Source organism: Cydia fagiglandana, chromosome 6 (genome assembly GCF_963556715.1).
Source record: "Cydia fagiglandana chromosome 6, ilCydFagi1.1, whole genome shotgun sequence".
Lineage (NCBI taxonomy): Eukaryota > Metazoa > Arthropoda > Insecta > Lepidoptera > Tortricidae > Cydia > Cydia fagiglandana.
Window position 1 is genome coordinate 17,441,684 of NC_085937.1, and position 13,824 is coordinate 17,455,507.

At 35.1% G+C, this 13,824-nt stretch overlaps 3 protein-coding genes across 3 annotated transcripts in view; 2 read left to right on the plus strand and 1 right to left on the minus strand.

The window, feature by feature from the left end:
- The first annotated feature begins 58 nt into the window (after positions 1 to 58).
- Positions 59 to 4,773, plus strand: LOC134665365 (uncharacterized). Its single transcript, XM_063522296.1, has 5 exons — positions 59 to 248; positions 369 to 500; positions 1,268 to 1,452; positions 2,294 to 2,450; positions 3,418 to 4,773. Exons 1-5 carry the CDS (start codon positions 164 to 166, stop codon positions 4,530 to 4,532), a joined length of 1,674 nt encoding a protein of 557 aa, XP_063378366.1. The 5' UTR covers positions 59 to 163; the 3' UTR covers positions 4,533 to 4,773.
- A 4,291-nt stretch (positions 4,774 to 9,064) lies between these two features.
- Positions 9,065 to 12,327, plus strand: LOC134665442 (PXMP2/4 family protein 3). Its single transcript, XM_063522417.1, has 4 exons — positions 9,065 to 9,340; positions 9,705 to 9,797; positions 10,074 to 10,359; positions 10,997 to 12,327. The coding sequence occupies exons 1-4, from the start codon at positions 9,252 to 9,254 to the stop codon at positions 11,093 to 11,095; spliced, it is 567 nt and encodes a 188-aa protein (XP_063378487.1). The 5' UTR covers positions 9,065 to 9,251; the 3' UTR covers positions 11,096 to 12,327.
- LOC134665395 (serine/arginine repetitive matrix protein 2) overlaps positions 12,110 to 13,824 on the minus strand; it is a 30,232-nt gene continuing 28,517 nt past the window's right edge. The window contains exon 13 of the mRNA XM_063522337.1: positions 12,110 to 13,582. Within this exon, the coding sequence (XP_063378407.1) occupies positions 13,465 to 13,582 (118 nt within the window). The 3' untranslated portion in view covers positions 12,110 to 13,464. The remainder of the gene's footprint in view (positions 13,583 to 13,824) is intronic.

The following is a 13,824-nucleotide window of genomic DNA, read 5'->3' on the forward strand; positions in this document are numbered from 1 at the left end:
AACGGCCATGGCAGCCATGACAATTGACATGACAGTTACATATTTGAAATTTTGAATGTTGTGCTTATCTGACGCTAAACTAAAACAAAACCTTGTCAGGATTGTTATTTTATATTTTTTCCGTGCTTCTTGTGATTGTGTTGTGACTTAATTAGTTGAATGAATGAAGATGGAGCAATCAACGATGCAGAACATATCCTTTCAGCCAAAAACTATGGCGGAGTTGCTTCCAGATCTTGCCCTGAACGGTAAACCAACTAACAAAGCTTTACTATTCTTTCAAATTGTGCTTTTAATTGGAGCTAATTGAACAATTATTACTTCCTAAGTGTATATAGAAATGATAATCTTGAATTTTATCGTTCTAGGCATAATATCTAAAGAAGCAATACTGACGCTTACTGGTAAAAAGAAGCCTCGAAACACTATGACAATTAACCGAACAGCTGAGAAGGCCGTGAAGCCACTAACTATGGCTGAAATGAGAGCTGAATTACAAGGTAACCTTTAAAACCTTCATAACAGAGATTCTATTTACAGTATATTTTTATAACCCTATTATAATATCACTCTTATTCATAATAAAATAGACTACATTTTGGGGCTCGGAAATCTGGTACCCAACAGAATAGGAGTAAACCGACGACCGGTCTGGCCTAGTGGGTAGTGACCCTGCCTGTGAAGCCGATGGTCCTGGGTTCGAATCCCAGTAAGGGCATTTATTTGTATGATGATACAGATATTTGTTCCTGAGTCATGGGTGTTTTCTATGTATTTGTATATTATATATATATCGTTGTCTGAGTACCCACAACACAAGCCTTCTTGAGCTTACTGTGGGACTTAGTCAGTCTGTGTAAGAATGTCCTATAATATTTATTTATTTATTTATTTTATTTTATTTAAACCAATGCTGGATTGTTCGAACTGCCCAATTATTGTATTTGTATGGGAAATTAAAGCTTACTTGAAATACGAATTTTAGAAATTGCAAATCTAGTGGTATTAACCATACATTTTCTATTCTATTAGTATAATTAACATGTCTAGGAGTAGAGATATATTGATACATGCAATCGAGCCCTCGTAATAAAAAAATCTGTATATAATCTGTTTGGCTGCGTAAACTGCTGGATTATAGAGTGGGACACCTGAGTCACTGATTAATGAGCATTCCAGGTTGGCAAGAGCCAGAATACCAAGTGAGTGAGAACATACTGTAGAAAAGTATGTAAAGAAATTTTTAAAAATTTTTATTATTTTCCAGCTTTCAAAGGCCGCACCCCTTGCAAGGCTCAACCGGCGACATCAACAAAGAAGAAAGGCTGGAACTCTTCAGTGAAAGTGGAGAAGAAAGTAAACCACACGGCAGATGGGAAGCTGCGCAATAATGTGGTCAGAAAGGTTCTCAATTTCCAACCACCTAAACCTGTAGCTCCACTTCAGAACAAAGTATGTTTCTTTTGTTTTATGCATGTGATGCTTGGTGTTCTTGTGCATGTTCTTATGACCAATTAGACCTAGTTTTAGTGGTTTCACATATGCAAAAAATTATTGATTATAGTAAGAAGGGGTTGTGCACAAATCACGCGAGGTGTTTTCGGCTACTTTTTGACCCCCGCTCCCCCTTGGTGATATTTGGTGAGGTTTTTGGCTATCCCCCTCCTCCCACACAACCACACGTGTATTTTCTTGAAATTTTTTCATTCGACCTAATTTTAAGATAAGTAGTATTTTATATAGAAAATCTTGTTTATATTTCTATTTTCGTTAAATGGACTCACTATTTTGAAGTGCAAAGTGAAGATTTATGTTTAATGTAACCGAGAAAAAGTATCTACTCGTGTGGTAGGTCTTTTTTTCTTAGTTTCGTTCACTGTAGAAAAATATACGTGAGGTTTCCTTATACCGTCCTCCCCCAACGTGATCTATCGTGATTTTTTCGTGACCCCCCCTCCCCCTATCGAACCTCGCGTGATTAGTGCACAAGCCCCAAGTAGTATACAATTAAAAGTTTTGTGCTTTATCAAAAACTTTATTTGGCGTACATACAAAGTATTTTGTAAAACTTATCAAGCAAAGTAATTTAAATTTGGCATGTGTACATACAAAGTAGTTTGTAAAACTTATCAAGGAAAGTAATTTAAACTGTGATTATACAGCACCTTTGGTTAAATTACAATATATATCTCTTACATATTTCACATTCATTGAAACATACATAAGTATGGACAATGACTGTTGAAACCAAGTTGAAACAAAACAAATATTAATTAATTAATTTCTTTTTCAGACAATATCAAATGCCCGTGTGTCAATGATGCCACCTGCTCGCTCAAGAATGACTTTAACAGCAGCTGTAGCCAATGCCAGGATGACTCTCATGCCTCCTGAGACTCCAAAGTTTCCCAAACCAGAACACAGAGCAAAGAAGTCACTGTATGTTCAAGGTAAGGGGTTTACAATACAATACTCTTTATAATGTCATCATCTTCCTCGCGTTATCCCGGCTTTTGCCACGGCCCATAGGAGCCTGGGGGCGTGGCAAATAATCCCGAGAATTGGCGTAAGCACTAGGTTTGACAAAAGCGACTGCCATCTGACCTTCCAACCCAGAGGTAAAACTAGGTCTTACTGGGATTAGTCGGGTTTCCTCACGATGTTTTCGTTCACAGAACGCGACTGGTAAATATAATATCAAATGATATTTCGTGTATAAGTTCCAAAAAATACATTGGTACGAACCGGGGTTGGAACCCGCGACCTCCAGATTATAGTTGCATCAGCATATCAGCCAGATTAAGGTTGAATGGAATTGCAACAAATGATCTTTTACACCAAACACTTGCACTATTTAGATTTAGATAAATCTACCAACTTCTCATTAGGTAGTCGTACTAATATCGGCTCCTCTCCAATTACTGGCCTAGCCCATCTATAGTTCGTTTTTTTTTAGCATTAGAAATTAGGTAAACAATCTTGATGTGTCTTTTGATTGAAAAACACATTTTAAAAATAAGTTACGGCAAATATGTAACAATTATGAATCTAATACGATCATTTATATTCTTCTGCTTTCATAAGTAATAGTTTTTGAATTTTAAATAGCGTTTTTCAATTGAAAGACATGTCAAGATCGCTTACCTTCTTGCAAGTTCTTTCTAATGCTAAAAAAAACGAACTATAACATTATTTAAAAAGGGAAGGAAGTGGTGACTTACCTGCAAAAGTGGCAACAAAAACCAATTAGGAAACTATCATACTTAAAAGAGCCAATTACTGGGCAGCTTTTCCTATATTATTTCTCAAGACCTTTAGACTGCACGGAGTATTGTAGTACTAGTACACTTTATTAGACACATTTATTTTTTACCATTTCATAGGATAATCATCAAAGATTTTATTGTTGTTTTGCAGCTAAAACGAATGTACGGATCAGCGGCATATGCAAAATTCCAGAAACACCAATAGAAACTAAACTAGATAAAACTAAAGTAACTATTGCCAACAAAGAAAACAGCTCATACCAAGCTAATATAAACAGAAAATCCATCGCTCCCGCGCTCATAAACCACAAGAGGCTGGCCCCACCCCCCAAAGCTGACACACCTTTATCAAATGACTCCTGGAAATCTGGCAGCGATGCCAGTTTCATACAAAAAGAAAAGGAAATCCATGAAACTGAGGCTATGACAGATGCAATATTAGACGCCCAACACACTCTTGAGAACATAGCCGAGGTCTCACCACCCATCGCAACACCATTCAGGGACTACAGAAACAATGTAGAATGCCACAACAACTCCAGTGTTATGGACAATTCTAATACTGAAAATGACACTATCATGTGCTTTGATAACCCTACTATGTTAGAAAGAGTCAATAATCAAGATGAAAGACTAAAAGAAAGTGAAAAAGTTGACAGAGAAGAAAGTGTGATTGTGTCATTATGTGACATGCTGAATAAAGCTACTGTCACTAACTCTGAGAGCACATCTAAGCTGGATGAGCTACTTGAAGTTGAAAGGCAGACTGAGCACAACATTAAAATGATAGAAAATGGTATTCAAACTCTTAAAAATATCAAAGAAGCGCAATATAAAGCACTATCTCAAGTGAGGAAGCTGATAAGAGAGAAAAGAAGCAGTAGAAAAGTGTCAGACAGTGAAAAAGATACCACTTTAGTTAGTAAAAATGCTGAACCCCAAAGTCCTAAAAGTCCAGTGCTCGGTCACCCTTGTTCAGTTATCAGATTAAGCCCAAAATCCCCTTCTTATAAAATACCTAAAAGAACGCCATGTTTGAGGAAAAAAGTGTTTTATAAATCAATGCCTAATGTAGTGTCAGACATGAGCACTCCAGTGAAGTTAGAAGGCGGGACGGCTTTAAACATGTATATGAAGATGAAAGAGCAGTTGCATTTCTTGAACACTCCGCTGGTGAAGTCGCGGCCGGCACTGGTGCCCGACACGCCGGCTATCACCTCGCAAAATCTTCAGATGCAACTAAATAGATTATACAACAAAAGCTAGTAGTAGTTATACTATAGAATATAGATTATGATATGGGTTTAATCGATCAAATTTAAAAAGACCTTAATTTTAAGGGATATTTCCAGTAGCCCCACTACATGTAATCATAGGATTGCTGTTGGGTAAATAGATGGAAGCTCCTTTGGTATTACTGGAAACGTAATTCTTACTGGATTCTTACAAAACACTTTGATGGTCAAGAATTGTAGGGAGAAATTAAAAATATTTGACATTGAATGGTACAGGTAGGTACATTAAATTATAATTTATATTTCACTCTTAACTGTAGAAGGAGGCTGCACCCTTAGAGGATATAACCAAACGAAGACGCCTTGTAATTTACGGTACAAAACAGTCAGCCGATTTTTGAGGTGGAGGGGCACGCCAAACGTATACATAACGTAAAAATAGCCATGTCAGATAAACGTCAGTCTGTACAATGTGTATGACCATTGGCCGCCTATTTTCGACAGAGGGGAACGTCTGTAATAGCTACTCCGTTTGGTTATATCCTCTACGGCTGCACCAGTAGGCCTCGGCTGGGCGGAGCTAGAAGAGGCCGCGCTGGACCGCAAAAAATGGAGATCCCTTCTGAGAGCCCTATGTCCCTGATGAGGGATAACAGGATATCATCATCATCATCATCAACTGTAGATAAGGCAACCGACCATATGTGTGTCTATTAAATAATCTTCTACTCTAGCCTTTTTTTATTAAAGTATGAATTAAGTATCTTTTATAATTACATTTATAATTTTATACATGTCATATTTAACATTTATCAATTTGGTTAGAAATTGCCAATTGTTCACTACAGATATACAGGGCGAATTGTAAACATTTCAGTGATGGGTGATAAAAGATTTATGTCTGTTGTTGCCTTAGTTAAAGTATGTCGTCCCACTTGACTCTCCTCTTTATACTCGACAGCTGCATCTATGTTATGTAACATACAACAGTAAACTCTATTTAGGATGTGTTAAGGTTCAATTTTCTCTGTAACCATTGTCGTCTATTGTTGACTGTCAAAGGGTTAACGCATTCACTGCCAGGGGGCGTGGCCTAGGAACAAACTTGTATGACGGTGAACGCACATGTGCGTCGGGGCCAGTGAATGTGTTAAATCAAAACCTGGCATTCAAACTACTGAAATTTTCTTGAACTTTTCTAACTTTGGACACTTTCCGCAACTTGCACATCTGGGCTGTAACAGCAAAAACTGAAGTTCGCAAATTGCTTTATAACCGTGATTAGACTAACAGAGAATTTGCGAACTTCAGTTTTCGCGGTAGGCATTCTTTAATTCTAACCAACGGAATTTCTTCTAATCACTGGGCGCCTTATACTAAAGCGCCATCTGCGTTAAGCTTTGCGTTTTTACTTCTATGTAAAAATTTCTACTAAATAAATTATTCAAAGTAGACAGCACTGTTTGAAATATGTTTTAAAAATATTTTTATTTAGAAAATATACCTACATATGTATTTAGTAAGCGTTTATTGCCTTTATTTTTATTAGTTGGATGTAGTGGGAACAAATAATGAATGTAATATTAATATATTGTAAAATATTTGAAATAACTTAATAAACTGAAATACATAATAACAATGATTATTAATCCTTTGGCCTATAGGCAACTGCTTTTTGTACGAGATTTGAACTGTAACATTTTCTATATTTCGCCCTTACGTATTTGAACGATAGAGAGAAGAGAGGCCAATAGACCAACGAACGGCGAAGTGGTGGCAGGTACTCTGCTGTTCAGTATGTTCAAAGGATAATTTGTACAAGGTGCCTTGTATGGTCATATTTTAAACTTTTAACCTTTTGGCCGCCGGACCTAGTCCGCAAAGACGCTCACTCACACGCCAGAGCAAATTTTAAGTAAACAACTAATAAAAAGTTTAGGGATTGCAAATAGTGATATCGATATTTACAATTTATGGTAAAAATCTTTTTAATTTAGCTTTGTTCTTATCCTGTTTTAATTTCATTCCAAATTGCCAAAATTAAACATATATTTTGCACCCGAAAATGTTTAAAATATAGGGATTTAACATAAAAAACAACCACTAAACAATGTCGATTCAAGACGTGATATCGCCGCACTAGGCTGTACGAGAAGTCTTTTATACAAGACAACGGCGCGCATGGACTGCCCGCAGTGCAGACTGACAAGGACTGTTTCCGCGCGGATCAAGTAATAATAGTCTCTAGGTCAACGGCGTAAGCGCTTGTTGGTACGTAAACTTAATTGGCGTAACGTTAAAGCTGCGCATCATGTGTCGATAAAGTCAATATACCGGAACTGTTTTAGTGAAAATTACACGTGGGTTGAATTTTTAATGAGTGAAAGATATTATTCCGGAATTAGAATCTATCATTATAATTTCAGTTTGGTTTACATTAATCTATAGGTAAACTCTTATCAAAAAAACGTTCAACGACTTGTTATTAAAAAATTACACATTAACTTCAATGTTATAACAAAAAACTAAAGTCTGATAAACAGGTATGTCCCTGTACCACTCTTGTGCGAAGCGGTCGCTGCGGTGTATCCCTTCCCACTAAGCTATAAAATAACATCAATTATTATTTTTATTTATCTCTTCTGCAATTAAATAGTCCACAATCTACAAGGGCAAATTTACTTGTCTGACTCTACTTTATAGAGCTAAAGAAGCTGCCTGAACTTTAAATATAGTTATGCCTATCTGACTCTCGTTCTACGTATTCTAGTAAGTAGTTACCTACTGTTTGTTGAAAAAAATTGGCGATTAACAAGTGTTCAAATACTTAGATAAAAACATATTTCTGACTTTATATTTACTTTAAAAATTCCCATATCGAGTTAACATTCCCATCCCTAGCTGTCTTTTATACAAGACAACGGCGACGAGAAACATAAAAATTTTGAAAATTGGAGCAATTTTTTTAAATGCCTTATTATAAAAGAAGGTATTTATATAGCGGCTTAAAAAGCAAATAAATGAAAAAACAAAGACCTTAAATATGAACACGAGTGTAAATGAAATTGCAATTGTTATTATTTTCACATTAACTCAGTGGTTGAATATCTGTCTTGTATACAAGACGACGGCGCCAGCGTATCGGTCTATCGTTGTCTTCTATACCGGACAACGGCGGTCAAAGGGTTAAATGTCTAAAATCTACCGAGATTTGAAGAAAATGCGTTTCCCGCCATCCTATAAATATGACAGTGACAGCACTTTATAAGCTCCGTCCAGACGGGACAATTTTTCGCCAATCTGATAAAATTGTCCGATCAACTCGAGCCGTGTGACTGTGGACGCAAACGCTTCTCTTATTATTACCGATAAAATGAAGGTGCGGACGCAAGAATACCAATTTGTGACGCTCGTATTTTCGTTTGGGGGCATTTTTTTTATTTAGTGGGCTCAAATATCACCATTAATCTAAAATTGCAGCTTGACACCAATTTCGTTTCTGAAGAAATCGGTCGATTTGATCATCCCGTCTGGATTCTACTAAAGGGCATTCGACTAAACCTCCATTCACCATTAAATTCCATCAAATCTACCACTGTGTTGCCAGTGAAATGAAACGTTTTATTAATAGTAAATATATTATCAGCGGACAAATGCACATAAGTAAATAATTTACTATTAATTTTAAATACTATATTTAAATGCTTATTTTAAATAATCAGTGTTCTAAAAAAAGCTGTTCCATTAATTATTATTGAATTATAACTATTTTGAGGTAGAAAAGTTCGTATTGAATTGGTAACACTTCAGGTCTAAACAACATTTGGTATTCCGTTTTAATACAATAACATTATCGTCTTACCATGTGCGTATATTTTTATACTTTAAAACGTAAATTCGAAAACGACAAGTACAGGATAGTGTAAAACAGCCTTATGGGTACCATGATGAATTTATGGCGGCCATGACACATACTTGTCAAGTCAAGTTGTCACTTCATTCGGCATGACGTCTGTTTTGAGCGCTCGAATGTTTTCCTATCTCGTCGTGGTGATTTCCTTTGTTAAGTTTTTGTTTCTTGTTAAGTTTTTCGTTAAGTTTGTGCTGTTTCTTTTTGTTGATACTAATACTGTGTTAAGTTTGTACCGCGAACGTGAGTTTTGCTTTTACGAAAGCAAAATGGAACCTGTGGCAGGTCCCTCTCACATGAAGGAAAATATTTCTCTTTCCCCTATAAATGTTTACTATATAAATAAAAAAATATCTAAGAGTCGAAATATAGGCGACACATTTAATGAAAGCCCTGCATTAATGTCGTTGGCTGCGTTTCAGTAAAGGTATAAAAAATGGAGTCTATATTTTGACGTAGCTTCCATATTCCATACAAAAAGGGATTTTATTAAGTACGTTTTTTACCCTCAGATAATTATATTTTATATTATCACAAAAAGGTTGGTGACATCTGATCCGTCATACTGACGTTGACAGATGTCATTGTGACAGTGACAGTTCTTGGTAGATTTGATGGAATTTAATGGTGAATGGAGGTATATCTGTGGTCCGGCCTTTGAACCGAAAAGGAAGTTCACTGTCACTTTGCGTTTGTTGATAAGTGCCGATAACTTTATCAGTTATCAAAGTGGAATAACATTACACGTCTTAATAAAGTAATTACACTATCAGTGCCAGCATAACGCTAAATTAAGACGGTTGTTGCATTTTATCAAATAATTAACCTATAAATTCCGTAATGGCCTTATCGAAACCGATCATGAATTTGGTGGCATCATACTTGCAAAACCTGTATTTGAATCCTATTAAAACAAAGGCAATCACAAGGTAAGTACATAATGATGAAAGTAAACATTCCTGCCACTGAATAAAGAGTCGATAGTCAATTGTTGAAAAGTAGAAATCGAAATGACAAAGTTTTTGCATTTCCATAAACGATTGAATACGATGGAAAACAATTGAGTCGCTTAACTTCAAACTCGGATAAATGCATCTGTCAGATTATGCGATTTTGGTATTAAGAACAGGTAATAGGGTAGATAATTATTTGCTGAGTGAATCGAACCTGAGTTTGAAGTTAAGCGACACAATTTTAATACTTAAAAGTATTACCTAGATTTATAATATATTTAATCAATGCTATTTATAATTTTTGTTGGTTACATTTAACTCCGCATTCCTTGCATTTCAGCTGTGTTGTGGGATCAGCAGCTAGCATTGTGTCACAAGTTGTAGCCGGAGACTGCGTCAGACTTGATCCAGTCTTAGCTTTTGGATTATACGGGTAAGATATAGTTAAATACAACATATTTTTTAAAACTAGGCAGATCATCAAAACTTTCAAAATTATAATCTTTCAAGGCCAAAGATGAAGTCTCTTCTTCTTTTAATCCTCTTAGCCTCTGTTGTAGTCTAGGATTCAAATCATATTCTTCCACTGACTCTGGACCCGGGCAGTTTGGGTAACAACCTGCAATATCCCATCCCCAATACACCCAATTCTTGCTTCACAGAAGGGTGCCAACTAAACATAGTTAATTTGTACATTTCATTTCCCCAGGTTATTATTTGGTGGTACAATCCCCCACTACTTCTACAACATAGCAGAGAGACTGTTTCCCGAAGATGTAGTGGCCTTCCCTCTAGCAAAGAAGCTATTATTTGAAAGGCTGGTATTTGCTCCGTTCATGCAGGCCTTCTCGCTCTACACCTTGGCCAGGTTTGAGGGCAAGAACCACTCCGCTGCCGTTAAACAGCTGTATGCATTGTACTCAACGGTTTTGGAAGCCAATTGGAAATGGTTGACACTGTTCCAAGTTATAAATTTGGCATTTGTGCCTCCAATGGTGAGTGAGAGCCTTAATTTTATATTTGCAAAAATATTTTTTTTTTACAGTTTCTATATAAACTGTAAAAATATGACTTTGATGAATGAAAGCTTTTGTTTACATTAAAATTCTGATCAATGATTTGATTTGATTTGAAAGGTGAATTTCACTTTTATGTGACTATTAATTTCTACCAGATTTATTCTTATTTGGTTGGCTGATTTTTATATAAAATATATTTTATTGCTAACAAATATGTACTCTAAAGTAAGAAATTAATAGGTAAGGTCAACGTGGTTAAATCCGTCATAGGGGCTATTCCGTCCACTAGCGTTTTTCTCGAACAACATTGATAATTTCATAGACAAAGCAGTGATTGCTTTTAGTTTCAGCAAATGGTTCTTTTTTCCTACGATTGAAAATCAAAGAAATATACGTTCGTGGACGGAATAGCCCCTATGACGGAAGACGGAATTAGCCACATTGATCTTAAAACACAGACAATTTATAGGTATCTTTTAATATATGTGCATTCAATCAGTATGTAATTTTAATTTATTATAATCGTATACAATATCCTTGACCCCACTGCTGACTACTATCAACAAGTTAGTGCAGTATCTGCAAATATTTTTAAAATGTATCTCTTTTTCAGCTGCGAGTGCTGTTCATGAATTTAGTTGGTTTCGGCTGGGCAATGTTCCTGGCTACGAAGAGACGCCAACGCCAACAGAAGGAGGAAAGAAAGGAGTAATAAGTAAAACTAGTAATGATACTATATGGTGGGGGCTTTAAACAATGGCATCAAATGTCATGCCTTATTATTCTGAAGATAGTTATACCTGTTGATGACTTTTATACATTGTGGGACCATGTTATTGGTAATAGGACTAGCAATTCTAGAATATCAAACAGGCCAACTAAGGTGTTAGCTCTAGGTCACAACTTTTATATGTTAAGCAATTGGTTTACAAACTTATTAGGCCTTTGGTTGTTAAGAGATAAAACAAATAAATATCAGACAATCACTGATTATCAATAATTACATAAATAGTTGGCAATATTAATATCTCAAAGAAAATAATTATCACTTATCACGCTTTTTATCGGAAATCCTATCTTCTTTATCATGTTAGAACATAAGTTTTAAAAGTCTATGAATGTTATTATTTTTCTACTCGTTTTAAGATAAAATCATGTCATGATAAAACTGTTGACACTTACAGGGATTTTAATATTGATGTCAAATAATGGTTACTTAAATTTAAATCAAATGTTTGGCGTCCATAAGTGGAACTAATGAGTGAGCTTTGTGACTGAAATAATTATTTTTAAAATCTATTTTTTTGCATAATCCTCTTAGTAAGTATTGACCATTCCATTGGAGTAATGTTATTAGTGCTGAGTATGGTAATTCGCCATTAACTGGCCGCCGGAAACCGAAAATGAATTCTATTCACCTATAAAATAGAATTCATTTTAGTATAAGGTGGCCAGTTATTGAAACCCTATTACTAAAATGAATTCTGTTTAGGTGTCGGTGAATGGAACTAATTTTTAGGGCGGCCAGTTACTAAAACCGGCCAGTTACTGGCGAATTACCCTATATATACTTTTATTGCTGTTATTGTCATAGTAATTCTAGTATGTAAGTATATACATACTTATGGAATATGTTTTTTGCTGTTATTTCTAGTGATGCGAGGGAACAATTCCGTGCTTAAGAATTAGGTTAGCTAAGAAATGTTATAATAATGAAACAAATGGCTAAATGGAATGTATTTATTTGACAACAGCAATTGGATCCATTATATTTTTTATGTATTTGTCTACCCACTTATTTGAGAAATTGTTTCAACTTATATTACGGTGGCTGGCAATACCAACTCATTATTTATGGTGCATTTATTGAGATTCGTTATGTTCAAATACTTATATTTTATTTATTATCGTGTATATCATACAATACATTGTATTTTGTTATAATATGAGTATTATTTCAATATCCGCCCAAATACAAATTATTGCTTTTTAATCAACCTTTTTCACATGATTTCAAGTCATTACAATTTTTTGCTAACTTTAACTTTAATTACTACAAATACAAGAAACCACTTCCGTGGCACCTATAGTAATATTTTTAAATACAACAGCATTTAATTCAGAGCATTAATTAGTATAAAATAAATTACCGTGCATGACTAGTAAACTTAAACTAGTTTGGGAAATTGTAAATATGTATAATAATATTTTTTCATTAAATATATTGCACCTTACTAATTAAAATATAAATATTAAAGAGTATTTTTGGTACTGTTAGAGCTTATATCTAAAAATAATTTAAAATAATATTACCAACAATGAGTAAAAGTGTAAAAATAAATAAAAAATAATAACATTAAAAACGTAAAATGTTGTAGGTACCTATATGACTGACCACGAATGACCAGGAATGATTACATTTGGACTAGATTCAATAATTAACTTAAAAATAAGGGTCTCATTATTAAAGTAGTTTTTTTTTTAAATTAAGTATATCCATATATGACTAGAATTCCTCGATGTTCTTTTAACTACAATTGGTAAGCGTGTTTCGTGTCACTATCGTGAACAAATATATATGATACTTAATACAGAGAATACATATGAAACACCTATATTGTACTAACCCATATTCACACCTATTTGGCCCGTAAGGGTGATCACTGATCAAAATAAGTAAATTAACTTTTTACAGGTTTTGATTCTGACATCAATTATTTAAAACTCAAACTGTTAAATCGATTAACTAACAGTTTCGTTCTTTGCCCAAAAATAAAACCTAATTTTACTCGTGTATTAGGTATGGGTAATTCTAATTACAAGGAGTTATTGACTGTGAGACGTATACGGTCTTAAAAACATCGTGTCTCCTAGTTAACGCATAATATAAATTCTACCAAATTCGTGGTAAGATTTTTTTTGAGTTAACACCTACTATTAACAACTGTTTGATAATCATAAATACTTCAACTCTGAACTGCTTCTACAGCCCTGGAGTTTAGGCATTTTTCCACAAGATGGCGTAAGTTTCTGCTTATAGAAAAAAAATCTGTCTGCATAAAAAAATCAACCAAAGTCGTCTTAGTCCCGGTCAGGCTTAGGCGAGCGCGACCAACTGCGCTCGCTAGAGCTGCTGTAGCTTCCACTGGACTGCGAAGATGGCGTCGGCCTGTGGTACGGGATCGGCCGCTTACGTGCGCTGTTCGGTTAGTACACGTTAGTAGGATGCAATGGAGTTAGTAAGGTTATGATAATGATCAGGAGGCCTACCGCGAAACTCATCTGCGTCTTTATCGCTCTTGCATATTCGAAGTTCGAGAGGCCGATAACTAAATTTCGGTTTTCGCGGTAGGCCCTTAGCACCTATACATTTTTAATCGCGTTAGATCGTATGTTACACAACCTCGTTAAAAAAGCTGAGCTAGGTAGCCTGTTTAATTG

Excerpts from the sequence above, each read along its gene's own strand:
- LOC134665442 (XM_063522417.1), top strand. The coding sequence starts at position 9,252 with ATGGCCTTATCGAAACCGATCATGAATTTGGTGGCATCATACTTGCAA. Across the intron at positions 9,798-10,073 it reads TTAGCTTTTGGATTATACGG|GTTATTATTTGGTGGTACAA; the intron begins GTAAGATATAGT and ends TCATTTCCCCAG. Across the intron at positions 10,360-10,996 it reads TGGCATTTGTGCCTCCAATG|CTGCGAGTGCTGTTCATGAA; the intron begins GTGAGTGAGAGC and ends TCTCTTTTTCAG.
- LOC134665365 (XM_063522296.1), top strand. The coding sequence starts at position 164 with ATGAAGATGGAGCAATCAACGATGCAGAACATATCCTTTCAGCCAAAA. Across the intron at positions 249-368 it reads TCCAGATCTTGCCCTGAACG|GCATAATATCTAAAGAAGCA; the intron begins GTAAACCAACTA and ends TTATCGTTCTAG. Across the intron at positions 2,451-3,417 it reads GAAGTCACTGTATGTTCAAG|CTAAAACGAATGTACGGATC; the intron begins GTAAGGGGTTTA and ends GTTGTTTTGCAG.